The sequence below is a fragment of the Haliaeetus albicilla genome, chromosome 18 (assembly GCF_947461875.1).
Source record: "Haliaeetus albicilla chromosome 18, bHalAlb1.1, whole genome shotgun sequence".
Classification (NCBI taxonomy): Eukaryota; Metazoa; Chordata; class Aves; order Accipitriformes; family Accipitridae; genus Haliaeetus; species Haliaeetus albicilla.
In genome coordinates, this window is record NC_091500.1 from 6,996,599 (window position 1) to 7,019,977 (window position 23,379).

Here is a 23,379-nt window from a genome sequence, read left to right on the forward strand (position 1 = left end):
TTTAAGGATGTTGAGGAAATGTCTGATTTAACACCCTCTGTCTCCTTTTCAGATTAGAATATCTGCTTATCCCAGTCCTCAGACTGGCAAAGACTTATGGACGTATCTTTATATACATCCTGATGGCTCCACTGAAGCCAGAGGGATTATTCACAATGTTTACAGCTTGGCAGTTCCATCTCTTTTTTGCAGGAGTGGGGACTTGATTTCTTTTCCTGGTGTACATAAGTGTTCCTCACCAGATGCAGCCCAAGGACATGTATAGTATGATTCTCCACTTCTGCCCCGTTCATGTCACCATTCACATTTAATTTAATTAAAAAGCAATAGATGATGCCATGTCAAGTTTTACACTAGGCACAAAGCCAGCTTTTCTTTTCTTTTTTTTTTTTTATTGGCAAAGCTGAATTAAACTTCATTAAGCAATTCCTCTCTTATCCATAATAGAAGCATATCGAGAACTTCACGATATCACTTGAAAGAAATAATGAATTATGTTAAATGAAAAGTTTCATTTTTTCTTTTAGAAATGGGCTTTAACATAATAAAATACTGTATTCTCATTTTGAGTCAAATATCTTTCTTGTTATTTTTCCAGGAAAAGTGCTCAGCAAGGCTTTGTTCTTGCCTGAGTGTTGCATGATAGTAACAAATCACTAAAATGTCCCTGAGATGTCTCACATCAGGGAAACTGAAACCCTGAAAAATATATGTGCTTGGCACGGTCTTTCTACATATTGTGAAATTGCTACTATAATTGTAGGATTTAGTATGTTATGGGGAAAAGGCCTTTTCTTTTAAGGCCTCTTTTTCTGCAAAGCTTATATTTAACTTGTAGCACAGAGATAAGTACGTCCTTATTTAGCTCAGTACTTAAACACATGCTTAAATTTAAAGATGTCCCAGTCCATGAGACTTAAGAATTTGATTAAAGTAAATCATTTACTTGAATGCTTTGCGAGATTAAGATCTTCAGAAGCAAAATACCAGTATGAAAATAAGCTGCATTGTTGTTTGAAGTTATAACTTTGCTAGTAAACGAAGCAATGTCAGGAGTTGCTCTGTGGCTCCGAAGGAGGCTGGCATGGCCTGTCAATGTCCGTACTCTTAAACATTTCTGTAGACTAAAAAACGGGTAACTGTAAAGAAGCCATCTGGTGGGAATGGTCCCTGGACCATGCCAGCACCCAGACTGTGCCCAGGAATTGCTGGGGATAGAGTTGGTTTTCTGGACCAAAGCTGTGCCAGGGACTTCCCTAGATATTTAATAGTTTTGAAGATTAAATTCCAGTACCTGTGTCATTACAAAACCTGGAATCACCTCTAAAAATAACTGCCTTGGTCTTAAGAGGTTGCACCCTAAGTTCTGTGCTTCAACTGACTTTATCGTGCTCAGGGCTTAGATCAGGTTTCATGGTGCTGTTCAGTAGCGGTTTATTTTTACACGCGTGGCTCTCTGAGGTAGTGAGAAGAGAACAAATTCTTGTTCAGGGCTAGATACTGTCACTGTTTAGGCTTTCACAGATAAATGAGCCCTCCCTGAAGTTCTCACACAGGTACAATAACTGCAGCTCGGCTGGCACCTTGGTCACTCTTTGCTTTTCCACCTCACAGTGGAAAGTTGACCTGGCTGCAGAACTGAATTTTGCGACTACCTCTTCTTTTTCTGGAGAGGCAAAATCACACATGCCATAAATCCTACATATTTAGTATTTGGGTCTACACACTGGGAATGAGAGCCTATGTCTGAATAGGTACATACTAACACTTCTGCTGTGCCAGATGCTGCAAAATCTCCCTTGACATGGAGTTTAAACCAATGGGGTTTCCTCCAAAAGAAAGTCTGCTTCTGGCAGACAGGATGTTTTTGTAGGTCAGGGATTATCTTTGGTGTGATAAGTGTGAAAAAATTCGGTCCTTATCGATGAAAGGAAATAAGATCAGAGAAGCATCATAGCAGAATTGCAAGAGAAATAGAAAAAAAATGTTTCAGACCAAGATTTCTCTATTCATGTCGACTTTTACTCTCTATTCAATTGACATGTCTATTCAAATTCCTATGTAAAAAATTTCTATCCGTGACTAAATCTACAATAGTTCATATCCTATTCTCAAGCGGCTTATTGAAAGAAAAGTGATGCTTTTTGTCCTTTACGGAGGAACTCAGTGCAACATCCAACATACAGCTGGGAAGCGGTCTTACAGCAGAGGGCTGCCACACTGCCTTACCTTGGGATATATCCCTTCTCCAGCAAAAGTTGTGCTAATCTGTTCATGATTTTAGTACATAAGCAGGGTAGACCCTGATGTGTGCTCAGGAGAACTCTGCAGCTGACATTGCCAAAATAGTGGTGTTGCAAGTAATGGGGAGACCATTATCAATCTGTGTTAGAACTACTGCCCGGAGTGTCCAGCAGGCTGAGGCAGAGGGGTTGAAGTTAAGCAGGACACTGTCGAGGTACCACTAATTTTTCTCTAGTTAAGGCTGTATCAGCATTTCTACTAGAATACTTGTTTCCAGAGGCTTGTATAATTCAGCCTGGAAAATGTGCTCTGAACAGAAACATGGCACAAAATGTTCCAAGCAGGGGAATATTTTCTTTTTGAGGGCATGAAGTAATGCCCATATTTTTTTGTTGCTGAGACAGAAGAGTGGCAAAAAACTAGGTATTTCTATGATAAAAGCTGAAAAAAGAAATGCCTACAGTTAAAAGAACCAGAAAGAGTAGAAGTTTATGAGATAAAAAGTGCAGAAATATGGAAGCTCAAGCTTAATTATTTTCTGAGTTTTCCTACAGACACTTCTCTGTCTGAATAAAGTTTTTAGCTATTTGGGTGCTGTTATAAATTAGCTCATTCTGTACCAGAGCCTGTACTTTGATGCATCCAAGCATCTTCCATTTATTTCAACGGGGTTATGCTTTCAGACTTTTCAAAAATAAATAGGAAAATTTTGAAGAGGTTGAGAGCACACAGAAGATTAAAGTACAAAGTAAGTTGAGCTGCAAAGGAAAGATAGCCTCAGGGAGCAGGAAAGAGAAACTTTATTTTCTTTAATGAGGAAGCAGGAAGAAAATGACAATAGTGTTGTGGGCACATTGGTACATCAGAGAGGAAACAAAGAAAGCAAGGAAAGATGAAGATCAGAACTGCTTCACATTTACTTGTTTTCAGCAGGATTTTGATTGTCTGTCTGGGCAAGAAGGCCAGATCCCTGTGTTTGACCTGAAAACCCACAACCCACCTCAACCCTGTGGTTAAGCAATGACGTTTCGCACCTCTATGGGTAGGTTGAACATCCAAATTTCTCATTGGATCCTTTAATTTTTAAGCCATGAAGGAGGTAGAAACAGTTGGGGAAAAGAAAGCCTTGAGGATTAAAAGGAAAGGCTTCCAGAAAACTTTCTTCTGCCTGACAGACGTGTCAGAAGAAGACACTGCACCTCTCCAGCGTTCAGGAGATGAGGTAATGTGTGGGGCTCTGTAGTGAGAAATGGGGATCTCTCAAAGAACACCTCTAAAAAAGCTCCTAAAACCTTCTTGGTCAGAAGTGTATGCCTGTGAGCTGCTGTGATCACAAATTCCAGATTACTCCTGGAGAAATGATGAATGCCAGCACTCCGTGCCAGGCAGGTACCTCTGCGTATCTCCAGGAGATTGTGGTGTTGCTGCTCATAAGAAGGCAGAGCGCAAACAACGGGGGCATGAAACACCTGGGTGTGCAGCATGGTGTGCACCTTTCAGCTCTCATTCAGAGCTTCGTCAGGTAAGGAAGCAGCTCTAAATTTCCTCCCCAAGGGTGTGAAACCCAAGATGGGATCCCTTCCTTGCTGTACATGGAGAACAGGTCATGGAGAGGCCCATGCTGAGGTGGGACAATCTGCACTCACTTGGTCTGTGACATTGCTTTATTGAAGACTATGGTGAAAAGAAGCATTTTAGATGATGGATGAGCTGCCTTCCGTATTCAGTTTCCTTCCCTTTTCAAATGCATAATTGTTTGTGCAAGATGGTATGGAAGAAGAATCGAAGTTTTGACTGTCTAGAATTTGATTATGCTACCCTCCAGACAATGTTTCACTTGGTTTCCACTTGACCTGAATCTTCTCAGATAGCCTTAACATAGTTTTTTATTTAAAGCCTTGTTGGAGGATACGCTGCCTCTTTGTGAAGCATCCCTTTTCCCCAACGCTACAGCATGTCTCTTGCTCACTAACTGCCTAACTTTGCTTCCTTTCAGTGTTTCCTAAGACATCAAATGAGAGCTTGAGGTACTCAAAAACCTAGTGTTGCAATGAAAAAGAACTTATTAAAGTTTATAATTACAGAAAAATTAATCAAAGAGACTTAGCATGGTACTTGCATAAAGACAATAAGCCAAGCTCTTGTCACAGTGAAATATGGAATAACTCCATTGAAATAAATCTTAATTATGCTAGAGTCACTACTCAGTGTGACTTAATTAAGAGTAGAGCAGTGAAAGCCTTTTGGGAAAAAAGAACACTGATTACACAACTACTTTACTTCATATTTCTTCCTTCCCCTCTGGTTCTTTTCCTTCCCACTGGAGAAAATTTCAAAACCAGAGTTGTTCAAGTGAACTCAAATAAATATTAGCATGTGGCAGGTTACATCCTAAATAGGAATTGTTTGAAGTAAAAGGTTGAGAACAATAACCCTGAAGATAATCTCTTTAAATTATACATGCAAGGTGCCATGCATCCATACCTATCTTGGCCATAAAAAGTATGTTGCTTTGTTAGGCAATAAATTTATGAAACATCAAGTACTGGACTACAGAGGTGAAGTCTTAACTCTAATAAAAAAGACAGAAGAATAGAATAATTAAGGTTAAAATAGCCTGCATGGGAAAGTGTAAAGAAAAAATTACAGAAAGAAAATATACCTTCACTGCAGCCTCCTGAATGCAGCATGCAACAATGGCTATAGAGTATAGACAGATATATTGTTCAACAAGCATATCAACAATGTAAGAGGTTCATTTGTCATGATTTCACATTTTTACCAAATAGAAAGCATGCAAAGCCAGATATATCACGGCAATAAATCTGTTGACTTCAACAGAGTTATCTCAGCAATGAATTCAAACCAATAGACTTTGAGGGAATGAAACCAAAACAAGTAGGAAATGCACACAGGGTTCTTGGCAGCTTATGTAGACCATATATAAAACCAGACATTAAATGAATATGCACAATATCCCAGGGGACTTATGGTAACTGGGAAAAAAGTGTATAACGAAGATCCAATATGCGGCGTGTATCAGAGCGCCAAATTGTTTTGCATGTGTTATGTCCTTTCTTCACAGGTGCTTATGTAGCTCAGTTGAGCTGAACAGGTGCTGCAGAAAAGGGCAGAATTTATTGAAAAGGACTGAGAGCAAAATAAGCAAAAAAAGGAGAAGGATTTAAAAAATATGGACTCTCCATCCCCAAATGATTCCAGTGTGAACTGGAAGGATCCACCTTTCTTGGTGGATCTGGAAAATGGTTGATAAATAAAGTAATAAAATTACATCCATGGAAGTTCTCATTTGTTTTCTGCTTCACTCCTGCACTAACATAGAAATAAAAAACTTCTTGTCGCAGAGTGTAATTTATATATCTTGTGTCTGGTATATACAAGTGTTACTGCGCATGCATGATATTGAGAGAGAAGCTGGTTTGACATCTCATCAAACTCTGGCTCATTTGTGTGAGCCCACCTTCGATATTGACATCTTCTGATTTCTTAGCTCACCATTATCTGCTAGGGGAATTCCAGTGGCAATTTTTAAACTATCTGTTCTGTGTAAAAACCTCATAAGCCAAACATAGAATTTCAGCTGAGTTACTCCTGGGATGTGTCCCTAAAATAGATGCTTGGGAGGCAAGTTGAAGGTTTTTTCTTTTCTCTTTCACTTGATATTTGGTCATTTTAAGTGAGGTTAATCTTACCAAATCTGGATGAGCCTGCATTGCCAATGTCCGTGTCTGAACTAATTGTGCTAAACTTCCTTTATCACCAATGGACAGAAATATGCATTTTTTTTAAGTTGTGATTCATTTACACCTAATGCACAACTGTAAAATAGGTCAGAAGTGTCCGTCACTCTCCTATGGCCATAAAGGAAACTCAGGTATAAATATCTACATTGTCAACATCCAAAGTCAGCTGAGATGAATTTTGGCTTTGATGGCTTTGGAAAATGCTACTTTCTTCAATACAACGCATGACAGAGAGATCCTTGGGATACAGCAGGGCAGCACAAGAAAAGACCAGCAACTTCTCCTGTGACACCTCCAGAAGTGATACCCAAGGGTCACAGTTGTGCTGCAACAGTCCAGGTTTTGTAAGGGCAGTGGAAGAAATGTAAGAAGAGGTATGGAAAACTTGACATTCATAACTGACTGTTCTAAAAAGGATGGATATTGCACAATGCCTTCAAGATGCAAATCAAGGTCAGTGAATACTTCCCAACTAGAGACACATCTGAGCCATAACCCAACATTAAAGCATCCCCTGCTCCTAAACCTTACTAAAGTATTTAGATCTCAGTTTTGCAGCTGGCCCTTGCATCAAACCAGTAACCTTGATCTAGCTACACCTGAAGTTTCGATCTGGATTCAAACTTTGGAAGCTTTGCCTATCTAGAAAATTTATCTTTCTCTAAAACCTGTTGCACACAAAAGGTTCCTTGAACAATCAAGAGCTTTGACCACTCCTAAAACACAGAGGTCATTTTTGGCAAATGGTAATGGCAAAGTACAGAAAGTATAGAGAAGAGGCGAAACTGCATTCCTTGGAAACAGAAGCAGCTAATGAACATTAGAACTGGCATTCAAATGGCTTTTTGTGCTGCAGGTGAATTTTCTCTGGCTCTCCCTAACCATGAAACAGTAGAAAGAGGTGAGACGTCACATAACAAAGAATCAACTTCTTGCAGAGAGGTTTTTAGTAAAACGTATGTACACACCCTCATCAGCAAACTCTGCAGGTTTGAGACTGAGTTAACCAGCCACAAATAGACATGTATACACATTTTGGAAGGCAAACAGCTTCCAGACATCTTTTAAAGGTACCCACAAGTAAAACAAAGTAGACATAAACACTCCATGTAGTGATATCTTTACATAGTGTCCTCATGGATACTATATATTCAGGAAGACATTGCTCATGTAGGTGATGCTATACAATATTCCAGAGAGTAGAAAGCAAGCCCTTTTAAAATACTGAAAGGGGAGATGGACATGGCAAGCTCCAGTGCAGAACTGGGCCAAGAGCAAACTGAAATGGCTAGATCTGTTTTCATCCCTTCTCTTGGGCTACTAAGCTGTATAGTTTACAAAGCAGAGAAAGTCATTCATAGTTCTTTACAGTACAATTTCTAGTGTCACATAGTAACTGCGGATTTACTGCACTCTCCTGTGAAATTTCAACTGCCATAACAAAGCTTTATGTTGCAGACATCAACACTCAAATATTTAGGAATAATAATAATAATAAAGACATTTCACCCTCCCCTCCCCTTCCCACAGGGGACCGATCTGTCTTCTTACAACTAGGGGTTAATTCAGCCCCGTGCAAACCTTAACAAGGTCTTTTGTGTGTGTGTGGCAAGTATTTGACTGACGTTTTGCTTAAAGAAGGGGAAAATCCCACTTCCTGCAGCATATTGCAGGGACCAGCAAACCTATCCCTTCATCCGTTGGACCAGATATATAATGATAATACTGTGCAGGTGCTCCAGAGCCGACTCAGCTGTTACACGATCACATTATGCCTGTGATATGCAATCCATCATTACGTTTAAAGCGCCTGCTTGATTAATATTCAGTATTTAATGTCAACACAGAATTTAGAATTCAGAAGTGTTACACTGCAGGAACTGCAAATACTGCTGCAGTGGTAATGGCCTGGGCTAGTTTTGTGAGATCTGTTCGTTCAAGGGGAATTTCACAACTCAGAAATACCAAAATGTGTGTACGGTATTAACTACCAGCTGTGACCTCTTGGGATAAAGGTCATGTGTCACATGTAAAGAAACTAAATGTTAAATTTCCAAATGGCTATGATTATTTCTTCTCCTATATGAACAGTACATCTATCCCCTAGCCGTATAGCTTTGCCATCCATATTCACAATAAAACTCTAATTGTGGTGTTACAGATACACACGGTACACTAGAACTGGGAAGTACTTTGGCTTAGATTGTTTTTAACATCTACTTCCCAAGTGCATAAGTTTCATCTTAACCAACTTGCTCAAGAAAATAAGAAAAAAATACCATGGCATTTTTTAATCTCTCTTGGTCTTGTTCCCTTTTCTCATTTGAAATGCTGTTGTTCTTTTTCTTTTCCATGGACGATTTTACCAAACAAATCTGCCTTTTTCCCTACTGTTTACTTAACGGTAACTCTTTTTTTCACCTTTGCTTCGGTCCTACATATGTCAGATCAGGCAATTCCCATCAGAGCTACAGTTTGAGATTCAGGAACACTTAATGGCCAACAGACTCTTCCCTGGTGGAGAATGAGGATTCAAAGGAAACATTTGAGATTATTTTTACTTTCATTATTTTTGTTAAAAAAAGTTTGCACCTTGATGTGTCATGAATACCCCTTCTTGATCTTCCTTTGCCTTGTCAGACCTGGCCAGCACAAGCAGCTGAGATCTTTGCTCTATTTTCCCTGCATCTCTGTGCAACGCTTTTTTAAAAAGAGAATATACTATTTTTTCTAAGCCTTTCAGACTGCTGTAACATGATCAGGATTCTCCTGAATCTCTATGCATTCAATCTCTTCTCGTTCCTTCCTTTTGGCCCGTTTCTTTTTCTTGTGGTGCTTTTTGGAAGGTGGGAAAAAGGTTAGAAAGACAGGCAAAATAACAAAACAGTGCAGAAGTGTGCAACTGCCGGCAAGCAGCAAGCATTTGAACAGTGTGAAGGTCAAGTTTGAAGGCACAAAGAGAAGGGGGATCAACCCAATAAGAAAAGAAGAAACGTTCTGCAAAATGGCTGTCCCATGCTCTTGGAGGGAGTTCTTTATACACTGAGTTCGGGTGTGCTCTGTAGCTAGTACAAATGTATAAAGCAGGGGTGCACAGTGATCTATGGCAAAATTCAAAGTGTAGATAAGGCACAGTATAGAAATGCAATCCATGTCTACATTCCATAAGGTCATCAAGCCAAGGACACCCAGCTCTATTGAGGTGACACTGAGAATTAACCAGAAATTTCCCAGAGGATGAATAACCAGGAAAAAGGTCAGTATTAACACCAGCAGGATGCCAAAACCAGAAATCAGGACAGGCATAGTTACTGATAAACCATAGTGGTCCATGAAGACAAATGTAGGATTGAACACAATGAACTTGATGCTCTGTATAAGAGAGAGTGGCCTCAGCTTCTCCAACAATTCTACCGCCTCCCTCTGTGTGTTTTCACTAGTCCTGGCCACCAGGTACAAACGAGAAGCAATTATGTTGTTCTCATCTCCAGCTTTGGAGAAAATGATGTCATTTTTGAAGTGCTGGAATTCTGGCTTTTTTAAAAAGGAGCTCTGGAGGATGCTGATAAAGTCACTTTTGTTGGTTGCACTGATGTTACCCACTCGAAGGTACTGGTAATATTGTTCAATCCAGGAAACTGTATTGAACCCCTGGCTTAGTGTTTTTAGGTCTTCTTGCACAGTACCATTCCAGTACTCCAGAGGTTCGTAAATGTAGAAGCCTATCACCGGGCTGTAGTTGCTGAAATACTTTTGCTGTATGAGGGCATAGGAGACGCTTGGAGACTCGCTGGCAAGAAGGTTGATAATGTTGGCTCCGTCATTAATCTGTAAGCACCCCATAAAGGAGAAAGAGGCATAGATGAGATAGAGTATCACCACAAATGGCTTGACATAGATGTTGGTAATCCACTCATTGTAATGCTCTCGGAGGAAATGCTGGATAAAGTGATGCTGGTACGGGTTGGTCTCATGATGAGAAGTATGCTGATGGCCATCGTTCATCATGGTCTGGAACCACACAGGTTTCCGGTCCAGGTACTCGGCTGAAGGGATTTTACAGCAGAAGATGCTGTGATAACGGTTCTGCTCCAACTGGCCAGCAAAGACCAGGCAGGAGCCAAAGAAGGAGAAGATATAGAAGTAGTTCAACAGGATGGAGACACACATGTTCTGGCAAAAGACTTTTACAGCTTCAATGTTGGTGAAAGGGCTTGCACCCATGCCAAAGGCTATGAAATACAAGGAGCTTGTCATTGTGTAGGAGACCATGACATCTGAATAGGCATCTGCTACTCTGTCCTTGAATGGCAGATTCTCTCTGGTTCGACGCCATCCTGAAAGAAGTTCAAACACTCCTTTGGTTCCATGACCTGAAATGAGAAAACAAAGTGTATACATGTGCATAAATAAAGGGGGTCCCATCATCCTCCAGGTTTTTCATCCTCCAGTAGTCAAAAATTTTGCCAGCTAAGTTTTGTTATGATTTTTTCACCAGTTGAACAAATGGAAAATTGTGAAGTATCTGCCTAAAACTAGATACCAGAATTCATATGCAGGTGCTTAAATTAACAGCCTGATATTCTGAGACTCTCCATGCTCAGAAATGAAATGATGAAATACTCTTTAAAAGACACTCATTGAATTTAATGGGCATTGAATTAGTTCCCAAATGGACTGCAGATGTAGAGCAAAGGAGAACATGAAGTTTAGTTCAAGTCTGGGGTTCATTCTTGAAGTTCCTTGTGGCGTCCTACTACACCTTTCAAGGATTCAGTTTGAAACACTTAAAAATGCAAGTAACAACATTTTCTTCCACAGAGTATAAATTAAAGGCTTTATTTGAGAAATGGGTGTCACCAAGAAAGGGACATCTTGGTTATTCATGCTGAACAAAGGAAAAAAATACACTGCCATTAAGTACAAATAACCAGAATAATTTGTATGATGGTTCTCTACCTACTGAGTGAAACTGGAACTTCTCAGTGATAGTACACAAGTTTCCACACTATGTGAAATTTGACATGCTGGTGGTAATGATGGAGAGTACAGTAATGGCTTAATCATTGGTCCGCATTAATTGTCTAGAAAAGGTATGGTTTTTTTTTTCATGATTATGTCTCCCTATGTCCCTCTTTCTCTCTCTCAGCTATCCAGAGTTCCTCCTGATGAGAAGGAACTCCTCAGCTCATCTGAGAGAACATTCAGAAAAGAGTCAGACGTGGTCAGTGCTCCATGACAGGTTCTTACTTTGTATTCTGTCCTGAGAAGTATTTTAGGGGTATAATTTTTTAAGAAATTTAAGCTTGATACAGACTTACTTTCATTTTACTCATCACAGTCACAGTCCAGGAGGTCTCCAGCTATTAAACTTTGGGACAGAATGGTAAAGTTGAAGCTAATCTTACTGGAAAAGGTTTAACTAGTAAAAGTTATTCCTTACGTATACATTTTCATATAATTTATACATTGAATATATATCTGTGTATACACCCCATATTCTTTTATTTCCCATTAGAGAATTTCAGTTTGGGGGGAAATATAAAAACTAACATTAAAAAACAAAGCCAAAAGGATTTGGCTTTGAATAAAAATTTTGGTCAAAAATTAAAAACACGTATTTAGGTTTGGATGAGAAAGTGGAAAGTTCTGTGCACTTTATATCAAGCCCTGACAAAATTCTGGACAGTGTAAGGAAACACACTGCTGAGCAGAGAAAGAAGTAGAAGCAGATTGCAGATGCTCCTGCCTCTGTTTGTGTGCCTTCACTCTCTGCAGCAGCAGAATTGCATGCAACAAAGCATACACAAAGGTAATTTTCTTGTAACAAAACCAGAAATATGACAACAGGACATTTGCAAATAATCAAGTGTGTAATAGGCAACAAAAAGTCTGTTGAGTTTGTCTTTTGATTTAAATTGTTTAGATTCATATAGCTGCTTATGTTGCCCAAAGCAGACTCCTGACAACCATTCTAGACAGGGAAAATTACAGCATAAACTGTCAAGTTCTGGGAATGTTACCTGTTTTAGTGCAAATCTGTGTCCCCAGTGAAAGATGAATATACAGTATTACAGAATTCTTGCAGTGAGCAAAAAGCCTGTATGGAAATGCTGCTCTCTTGTGAATCAGCATCTTGGTTCAGGAGGGACCTTGAATTCCCTGGTAAGTTTAGGGTGAGTCTGTTCAAATTCGAAAGGCTCAGCTGTCTTGCACACTGTCACTTTTGGACCATCAAGCAGAAAGAATTGGCTCCTTGGGCTCAGTAGAGCTGCAGAATCCCATGACTCAGATGAAATTTTATATTATGCTTAAAACAAGCGTGTAAAGTACCCTGCAGGGTGTGGACCAGGCTGGCTGGTTACCACTTCTAGTGCCCATGTCCTGGTATGGCTTAATTTAATGTTATGGGAATCATAGAAACATTTAGGTTGGAAAAGACCCTTAAGATCATCGAGTCCAACCGTTAACCTAGCACTGCTAAGGCCACCACTAAACCATGGCCCTAAGTGCCACATCTACGTGTCTTTTAAATACCTCTAGGGATGGCGACTCCACCACTTCCCTGGGCAGCCTCTTCCAGTGCTTGACAACACTTTTCGGTGAAGAAAGTTTTCCTAATATCCAATCTAAACCTCCCCTGGTGCAACTTGGGGCCACCTCCTCTCGTCCTGTCACTTGTTACTTGGGAGAAGAGACCGACCCCCACCTGGCTACAACCTCCTTTCAGGTAGTTGTAGAGAGCGATCAGGTCTCCCCTCAGCCTCCTTTTCTCCAGGCTGAACAACCCCAGTTCCCTCAGCCGCTCCTCATAAGACTTGTGCTCTGGACCCTTCACCAGCTTCGTTGCCCTTCTCTGGACACGCTCCAGCACCTCAGTGAGTGGGTTTCATTCTCTTGTGGGGACAGCAGAGCACAATGATCTCCCTCAGATATCTGTGCTCACCCCTTCTCCATCCACCGACTGATTTTGGATGGTTCTTTTCCAGACATTTCTGACAAAGGTCTCTTTAATGTATGACTTTACCACTTACAACTTGTTAATTTCCCATATGTCCATAACACCTCTCTTTCCGAACCAGCTCCTCACCTCATTCTTGCCCCTTCTCTTCCAGCTTTAGGCACCCCTCTTCTTTCTCTCTCTCTCTTTTTGTTTTCTTCTCTTATGGGAAGGCTGAAGAGATAAGTAAAAGCACAGGATTTCTGCTCCTATTGCTGGTGTCATTCCTTCCATCTCCCCATCCCGTCAAGACTGTTCCACTGAGGACAGAGTGATCACACTGAGTCGAGATGCTGTTTTCTACCTCAGTTTCCTCTCTTCCCCCCACTCTCCCAGGTACCCTGCTGTGATCTAAGACAAAGGCAATCCTTGGTCTACAGACCTCACAATTGGAAACACTAATTTAGAGTCCAGATGAGACTTGGAGAACATCTTTCCTCTCTACCTTCTCTCTTCTGCCTTTAACAACATGACAGTAGCCACATTGGGTCAAACCAAGGATTGCTCTATCTCTAGTTGACTGGACAAAGTGCAGGGATAGATTTTCAAGAAAAGGATGTTGGAAACAGGTCACACAGGGTAATTCTTTCCTATTTCAGCCTCTGAGATTTTTGCATTCAGCCAAGAGGCCTGCCAAAACGAGAGGCTACATTTGCAACGTCATGTTTGGAGGCATTGAGGGACCTTTATTCGTTTGTCTAATCCATTTCTAAATGGATGCATACTTTTGGCCACCACAGCCTCCTGCTACCAGAATCTTTATAACTTCATACTTGCTGAATGAAGGAAGGACTTGCCTTTGTTTGTTTCAAACTCTCAGCCAGTAAAACTTTATGGCTGAACTAAGCAAAATGTAAACCTGTTGGTCCATGAACAGCATCTTTAATAAAACTTTTTCTATGCATGTGTCCTTTGTTCCTGGGATCTCCCATCTGAATAATTCCAGCATCCTTCACCCTTCTGACACATCTCATCGACCACATGTCCACAGCTGGGTGTGTGCTCCTTGCTGGCTGTCCAAGATGAATGTGCTAATTTGCCATCTGGATGTTACCAATAAAATATAAAATAGCTGAATTCTGCCTTCTACCTCCTCTAGGAAGTACTAATCTGGGACTTTTTTCCTCTTTCTAGACATCAGTTTTCACAAAGCTTCTAGGATTGCAGTAGTCTCTGAGATCTTTATCCCTCTTCTAGATGTAACTGAAATGGGGCCATTATTTGCAGCATGTTATACATGCAAATGTATGGAAAGAATAAATGTGGGAGTCTCTTGTTAGGAATCAGAGCTAAATGTGATTGGCAAAATCAAACAAAAAATAAAAGATTTTGAAAATGTTAAAACAATAGTGCGGATCATTGTAATGTAGTTAAATTGGAAATTTATTAGAAGAAGTCCTTTCGCAGAAACGGTTTAAGTTGTGATGGATTATCACTTTCCAAAGAAGCCTTAGGTGAAGCAATGCTCTACCAGCTCTATCAACAATTTACAGCAATATTGACTTTTCTCTGCTTATTCCAAAATGTCACTTATCTGCCCACCTGCAATGTTATGTTCACAGTTGCATATTTGCCATGGTTTTTTGTTATTAATTTAATAAATTTTAGTGTATCACATTCTCAGTGATGAGTACCTGGGTGCATTTAATCTTAGGGTAGGTACGTAATGACTAATAGAAAGGGGGTTTATTGTGAAACATGTGTATGCAAAGACTACCCAAGAGTATAAACTAATACTGAAAATTAGAATACTGTAATTAAGGTCTAGACTTTTTTTTTTCTAATAGAACTAGTAACATCTTAAGGTAATAAAATATTGACATTTGTAACTTCTTTGAGGATGAAAATTGGCACTGATTTTCTTAAGTTGATTATTATTACACAAACGTAAAATTTCCATTTATCCCCCTTTTACAGATAACGTCAGCTCTATCACATAAATACAGGAACTGGGGAATACAGTGCAGTAATTCCCTTGCTGCCACAAGAATAAATCTTTGCCTGACTGGTTTTCCCACATCATTACTCTGATAACATTTTTTCCAGTCAGCCTCTGTTGTTCTCCCCAAATAAGCAGGTCTATTCCCCTTTTCCAAGAAGGATACAAATCCATTTTTTTCTGAACGTTCTCTGACATTTCTGATGATTCAGGCACCACAGTCACTCTGTAAAATTCTGTTCCGTCAGCTTCATCGCTAATGTCACTGACAACATTGAGAGTGGAGTTAAGTTCACTGAGCAGTTCTAGGAAGGTTCACAGGGTCTTTAGCTCTGGGTCAAAACTGTCAAGTTTCTCAGGTACTAACATGACATGAATGAAGTACAGCAACTTTTTATTTGCCAGACAGGCAATGGCCTATGACTACTTAAGCAGAAAGGAGACAACAGAAATTTTTATTCCATTACATGTTAGGTCAGGAGAGCAAATAAGGGAGGCTGCAGAGAATGTGGAAATATATAATGCTTTTTCTTCCTCAAATTTCAAAATAAAAGGTTAATTATGAGCAGATATTTAAAATAAGTTAGAAGAAGGTAGGGATAGAAATGAGAATAGTGAAATAACAGATTAAAGACCACTTGATTCAGTTAAATTTATTCAAGCTGGAAGAGCCTGAAGAAATGAATCAATTAAAAGCTAAGCCAAAGCAATTTCTGAACTATTAGCAGTCACCTTAGAGCATGAATGTAGATGGGATGGTCCAAGAAGAACAGAGAGAACAAGCATAGTATCTATCTTCAAAAAGGAGAAGGAAGATGACCTGCAGAACTTAACGCCCATCAGCTTAGTTCATATCTCAAAAGATCATAGAATAAGCAATTGCAAACCAATTTACCATCACTGAGAGGATAGGAAGGTGATCAGAAAAGCCTGATACAGATTTATCAAAACCAAATAATCTCAAGTCAACCTAATTTCTTGCTTTGAAAAGTAACTAGCCTAATGGAAAGAAGGAGAAGGAGACAGGCTGTCTTTCTCAGTAAGGCTTTTAACATCTTTCTACTGGACTTAGCAAGTTTTTAAATACTATTGTATTTAGTATTCTGACAAGCAAATTAAGGGAATACTGTCTAGAGGAAAACAATGGGAAATATGTATTCAACTGATTGAAAGTGTGCACATATAGAGTTGTTTCCAATGATCTATCAATTTTCACAGGGACATTGCATCAGAGAGATTGCATCAAAGATCCATCTTGGGCCTGGTTCTTTCTGATTTTTTCCATTAATGATATGGACGCTTATGGAATTTGTGTGTGAGGCTAAACTATGGAGGAGTTCAAACCCTTTGTAGAGCAAGACTTTAAGCTTGGAGAAGTGGTCAGAAATCAGTAAGATGAAATTTAATGAAGATAGATGCAAGGCACTTTGTGTTAGGAAATCAAATGAAAGAAATGCATAATAAGGAATAACAGGTGAAGGAGAAGTGAGACAGAAGATTGTTTAGAAGATATGGGGAATTTCAAAGGGAAAAAGTAAAAAATATTCTGTTACAACACACAAAAAGCTGAATTAACAGTAATAATAAACATTTGGAGGCAATAATTTTGCTTACTCTAGTATGATGGAGTCATAAACTGGACCACTGTTTTGAAATGGGGCATGATATTTTCATAGAGTCATAGAATGGTTGGGGTTGGAAGGGACTTTTAAAGATCATCTAGTTCCAGCCCCTCTGCAGGCAGGGACATTTAAATAAAATTTGGAAAAATTAAGGTGAATGCCTTGGGGAATAAAACTAACAAACAATAACCTGTTTATGAAATATGAAAAGCACAAAGAAAAACTCAGTCTGTTGGCTTTTTTGCTCCTATAGACTGGAATGTCAATGGGGACCCAATAACATTCAACATGAAAAAAGTTATTATGAAGAGGACAACAATCAATTCTTTCTCATTTCTGCTGGTGGGCCCAAGGAATCATTGGTTTGATTTGCAGAAAAAACATTTATGTTACAAAACCCAAAGCTTTCTTCCTCTAAGGTTCATTAAACACTGGAACACACTATCTAAGGAGGTCATAAAGTCTTCTTCATTGCAAGTCTAAAGGTTAGATTAAGAAAAGTTAATGGAGGTGCTAGGTACATCCTGCCTTAGTGCTGTGAGGTGGATTCTATACAGATTCCTGAGGTGTCTTACTTTTGTACCATCATACCTAACTTTGACTTAAACAGATATAGGAATACTTAAGCATGGCAACCAGTCTGCCTTCTGTATTGTCTTAACCAAAGCATGCCTCTTCAGCATTTATCTGTTGCTTCTGCCATGACCCATCAACTTCTTGGGATAGGAATTTGAGCTGCATTTGTCACTCAGCATAATATCCACTGAGACCCCAGTCTGAAATCACTAGGCACTGCTGGAGGGAGGGGCTGGGTACCACCAGGGTACTTTCTAAGAAGACCAACATGAGTGTACTTTTTGGGGTCAAGACATAAAGAAGAAGGTTTGCTGCTATATGTGGTAGCAGTCAATGTGGTGATAGCGGTTTTGTCTATGCTATATTTCAAATAAAAAAAAGTCTTAGAAGTAAGTGCCATAGCACAGCTTTACTCACCATTTCTGCACTAAGAAACCCAAGTATTATATTCAATTTTCATTAACAACCACACCTGTAATCTTGCCATGTATACACTGGATGCAAGGACAGCTTTGTTTTAAATCATAGTGGTGGATGCTAAGTATATTTTTACATTAAAATACCTTGCTGTGAGTCTACTGGAAATAACCTTTCCGTTATTTTATCTAGAAAAACAACCTATAACTTCTTGAGGGGGGGAAATCACAGGTTTTTTCCCCTAGGAATAGGCAAAAAGGGCACATAGAGATTTTTTTTTCTTCTTTAGCACTAGAGAGGCTAATTCATCTCCTGGAAAAACTGGGGGTTTTTTAATCTGATCAATGTCCCATGATAGCAGGGGCCATGGCTATTAGTAGCATATTGACATGACCTATTGTCTGTCTAATTAAACGTTTTGAGACAATACAGTTTATTTAGGTGAAACTTAACAGTGTGTGGTACTTAGAAAGTGAGGCTGTGATCTAATATTCTCTTCTGACCTTAAGATTTATGAAACTATGAACTTATCCAGGTCTATTGGTTTGAAAATACACCCCCATTTTAGATAGTTTAGGCTCACACAATCATTTTTTTACAGAGGAAGAACTTTGCATCTCAACACAGTGCAATGTAGGATGCATTTGTTCTTCTGCTTAATCACTAATATTAGTATCCCCACTTACATTTAGAAAACTAAAGCACAGAGATTAAGCAAATTAATCACAGTCACTAAGGACCATCCCCATTTCAGAAGGGAAGAAGGAATAGAAAGAATGATTAAACTACTTCTTTATGAAGAGTCAGTAAATCCTTGGGGGTCTTTAATGCAGAAGGCAAAGAGGATTTGAAGCTTGGTGATACCTTAGGTAGCATTAGGATATATGAGGAAATGTGTACCTTAATGGAGATCCTGTTCCAAAAAGGTAAATCTCAGCACAATGCGTCCGGGCAAGAGGTGGGCCTTGACCACAAGGCCAAGTATACAACTTCCCAGCTTGATTAAGGATAAAGAGAAGATAGAGTATATTTTTTAAAACCTAAAATATAGGTAGGAAAAAAATGGTTTTAATTTTCTATCTCTTTATGTACCTTTAAAATGATTGTAATTGAATTGTTCATATAGTTGGATTGCGGACCTTTTCTTCTTTATTTAGTTTTCCCTTAGCTATTGTGCTGTTTTAGTGGTAACTAGAGTAACCAAGGCAGTCTGAAGAGGCAGATGAGGGACTAAATCACTCTCAACGTGGTTAGTGGTTTACTCTTTCTCCAGAACCAGTACAAGAAGTGAAGTAGGACCTCATCCTGCCAGTAGGATGCCTGGGATGGTTCAGACTTTGGGGACAGAGGGTCTACGGTGGAAGCGATACACTGCTGACTAGCATTATCCAAAGGGAGGAATTTCCTTGAGCTATAGGGGTTATCAGTGATATTACAGTATTTACATCTTCTAAATGTCACTGAGCTTACAGCAACAAATACATAAATTCCAGCCAAGATCTGCTGGTGAATCACCTGCAGAATTTTTGTTTTCACAGAACATATGATTCTTTATCTCATTTGATACATGGCATTTTGTGATATTAAAAAGCATCTAAACAGAGAAATTAAATCATTTCTAGGTGCATTCTCCTTGTGATGCCATGGCATACACATTTTTTTCTCTAATCGGATTTATGCAGACATGCTGACAGAGAGGTTTACATCCTGCTGTGCCTTTCCATCTTGAAAAGTATGCAGGGCAGAATTGTTCTTTTAAGTAACAGGTCCCTCTCATAATAAATTGGCTAATATACAGAGGTAGGTTTTATAGCAGGTGTGTTTAACCAAGTGCAGTGAAACCTCAGCCAGTTGAACCATGTACCTTTAGTGACAAGGACCTCAGGGAAATCTCCAGTACTACACAAGGGACTTTGGTATTGCTAGATTTTAGCACTTTCCACAAACACAGCAAATACACTTGAAGCTATCACAAATTTCATAAATGAAGTCAGTTATGCTTAATAGCTATTTCAATTTCCTTAAAAATCTTTCTGCCAGCCTATGACCAATTTGCAGGCCTGAGCATGTCAGTGACTTCCAGCTCCCAAGTTTTGGTGTATCCCCATTACAACGTGAACCCCATTAAAAAAGTAACAGTGCATCACGGGGCACTTCTGTTAAACATACAGACTATGACTGATGCCTTCATGTGTGCTCCAAGTGATTGCATTTATTTCTGCTCGCATAAGCACTTCTGAAAGCCTTTTAAATAATTCTGGGAATTGCTGATGAGACCAACATATAAAAGAGTTAGTCTCCTCATGGGTATTTCAGTGGAGCCTGGCAGATAGCAACCCTGTGAGTGTCTGAGGCCGAAAAGCAGTGAGGAGAGAGGCAAACATTTGATTCTGTCTATTGTTTGCTGTATAATGGCATTTCAGAAGAGCTCAGTATAGCCTAACACTGCTCCCATAAAATATTACCAACTTCTCAACCACAGCCATAGCTGTGGTAGCTGATCTCCCTGCAGTGACTGCAGCAGGAGATGTTAACTTTAGCCTAAGGTTACCTGTCTGCACGACTCTCCCGATGAAACGTCACTCTCTTTTCACCTGTTAGAAAGGGAGCTGAGACTTTTAGCCTAGAGGCCTGACTTTTAAAGTGCTAAAATTACATGAGAATAATCATATCTTCTGTCTCCATCCTGTTTTCTTAAATCTTTCAGTTGCAGAAGGAAGTCTATATAGAAACATATGCCTGTAGAGGAAGAAAACGATGTAACGATGTAGCGGTCATAGCAGAGTCTCTCTGTTAAATTGCCTTCCCAGATCCTAAGGAACATCAATCTGTAAATTACATTAACGCAAATCTGTTGGAAAGACAGATGAAAAGTGATGGTTTACTTGCTCTTTTGGTCTCCTTTCTTTTACGTACTCTCTTCAGCTAATCAGCTCCACAGACCTTGACAGCCCCCCTCACTCTCTCTACCCTTTCCAATCCACCTCAAAATAAATGTTGTCTCAGACAACATCAAGAAGCCCAGACATGAGCAAGCAACTATGGGAACTGGCCTAAATCACATGGTGGTCATTTACTTACATGTCACATCCCTTCGGCACATCCTCAATCTTTCATCGGTTTCTGTTTCTCATTTCGCAGACTCTCCAAGGCAAACACTGTTATCCCTGTTTGCACAGAGACCAGCGTAATGGGACCTTGATCTTGATTTGAATTAAGAATAATTAATGCTAACATGAATTTGGCAGCCCTGATTTTGAATCTTATCCAGTTTTGGATCTTTCATATTGACAAGGACTTTCCAGAGCTTCACCATAAGCATCCCTGGGTAGCAGCCCAGGGCTGAGCGCTGGAGATGAGCCAAAGACCTGCTAGTCCAGACGCAAACGTGTTCCTAACTGAACTGTAGTGACACCACTTTGTATTCAAGGTTTGTTTGCTACAGTTCATTTTAAGGTCAAATTTTACAGTTTTTCATGCCTAGAAGCTCCTCTTCTTCTTGTTAGAAGGAACTGAAATATTAAATAACAACCTCCCCCTGCCCCCCATGCATTGAAACAGAGCTGAACAAGGAGAATGTTCCAATGGATGTGATTAGTCATCAGGCTGCACACCTCATTATGTGAGATTTACATTTCAGCTAATGTATACGGCTTGCAATTTGTATATAAAGTTGGAATCCTGCTTAGTTTTCTGCTGTGCTTAGCAATGAATTAAAATGCTTTTTGCTGTTTCTCATCTAAGCCTTTTAATGAACATTGTAAACAAGGACTGCACATATGGAAATTGCTATTCATTGATAAGAATTTAAGTGACATAGAAGACAAGGGAATGAATTTAGATCAAGCTATTAATGAATTTATTATATAGTCATTTATGCTAAAAGTATAGGATGGATTTGTGACACTGATCGGAATGCTTTGTCACCTGAATTTGATAATCCAGTAACATCCAAAAGAAAATCAGATGAATAAGGTACTAGTAAGTCTCAAGAAATGAAAATGCTTTGATCGAGTGTGCATCCAGAAAAAATAATATATACTTGAGTCATTATAGAAACAATGAGTTTGGTCATTTGCTACTTTCTGGCAGAGAGAGCTCAGTTGTGGATTCTTCAAAGAAAAGCAACAAAATGGTGAAATAAAAGATGTGAAAGAATATGTGTCTGAAAAATGACTGGTGCATTTGTAAGTTTGAGCCAATGAAGGGAACGCACGAGTGTTTGAGGAGAGTGGGACAAGTTTCTGGAGTTATCCATGAGGGAAGTGTATAATGTTTTCAGTGGTGGGACCCAGTTATGAAAAGGGAAAACTTTTACCTTTCAGTGACAAGACGCATTTGTCTGCACAATCTGAATTTCTGAACTGCAGGATGCCAGAGTATAACAAGCAATAAGCAGGAAAAAGTGCACCCTTCACTTTCCCCAGTGAAATTAGTCATCTGACCGACTGACATCCCCTTGCTTGAACAGCTGGAAACCCTCCTGGACAAAGCTTTGTGGGGATTTACCTCCCTTTGAAAGGGATATAGTCTGTCTGATCTCAGACATTTCTCAGACATCCCCAAAGCCTAATGGGGCACCATCTTTTCACACTGGCTGAAGATCTGGTTCTGTGGTGAGCTTGTGTCCTTGGTTTCAGCTGGGATAGAGTCAGTTTTTTTTCTAGTAGCTGGCATAGTGTTATGGTTTGGATTTGGTATGAGAAGAATGTTGATAACACACTGATGTTTTAGCTGTTGCTGAGCAGTGTTTATACCAAGTCAAGGACTTTTCAGCTTCTCATGCCCAGCCATCAGGAAGGCTTGGGGTACACAAGAAGCTGGGAGGGGACACAGCCAGGGCAGCTGACCCAAACTGGCCAGGGGGATATTCCATACCATGTGATGTCATGCCCAGTATATAAACTGGGGGAAGTTGGCTGGAGGGGGGGGAATCACTGCTCAGGAACTAGCTGGGCATCGATTGGCAAGTGGTGAGCAATTGCATTGTGCATCACTTGTTTTGTATGTTCCAATTATTTTATTATTGTTATTATTATCATTATTATTTTCTTCCTTTCTGTCCTATTAAACTGTCTTTATCTCAACCCATGAGTTATACTGCTTTTTTATTTTTCCCCAATTCTCTCCTCTGTCCCACTGGGTGGGGGGTAGTGAGCAAGCAGCTGTGTGGTGCTTAGTTGCCGCCTGGGGTTAATCCTTGACAGCTTGGTTCATGGGGTTTGTAATATGCTAAAGAGCGTGAGTACTGCATCTTGGCTGAAGTAGCTCATTTTTAATTGTTAGCCCAGGGCCAGGTTCCAGCTGAGAAAATCAGGGCTAACTTCTATCTCGATAGTTAAGGCAGGTCAAATCCATTCTTTCTCTAATAATTTCTATTTGGAAATTACTCCAGCCAGTGCCACCGTGGTGCGGAGCATAGCACGCTTGCTCTTTACTCGGCCACTGAGCTTTCCATCTAAACTACTTATCTTGATGTAAACCCACACCTTTTCTGCAATGAAGAGAGAGCTCCAGACCAAAGAGAACGAACCCATCTGCTGACAGGGTGATATTTTTAACAGTGCTGTTAGTGCAGGATTTGCTGACATTTGTTTACTTCAGAAAAGGGATGGGAAGTCAGAGCGGGAGGCAACGTTACCCTTGCGCTTCTGTTTGCTGGGAATGAAGGAAATAATAGGGGCGACTGACTCAGCAACTTGAAAAAGAGTTATCAGATCTCCCCTTTTCCTTTCCCAAAAGCTCAGGTTCTGCATTGCACAAGAATATGGAGGAAGGCTGCTCTGCTGCCCTTGCCAAGCCTGAGACGGTGCTCGA

General features: G+C 39.8%; 1 protein-coding gene across 2 annotated transcripts in view; it reads right to left on the reverse strand.

Annotated features, from left to right (window-relative positions):
- Nucleotides 1-370: 370 nt before the first annotated feature.
- The window catches only part of PTCHD4 (patched domain containing 4), a 94,016-nt gene continuing 71,007 nt past the window's right edge, over nt 371-23,379 (reverse strand). For both annotated transcript variants that reach the window (XM_069805657.1, XM_069805656.1), the window contains exon 3: nt 371-10,381. In XM_069805657.1, coding sequence (XP_069661758.1) covers nt 8,748-10,381 — 1,634 coding nt within the window. In that variant the 3' untranslated portion in view covers nt 371-8,747. The remainder of the gene's footprint in view (nt 10,382-23,379) is intronic.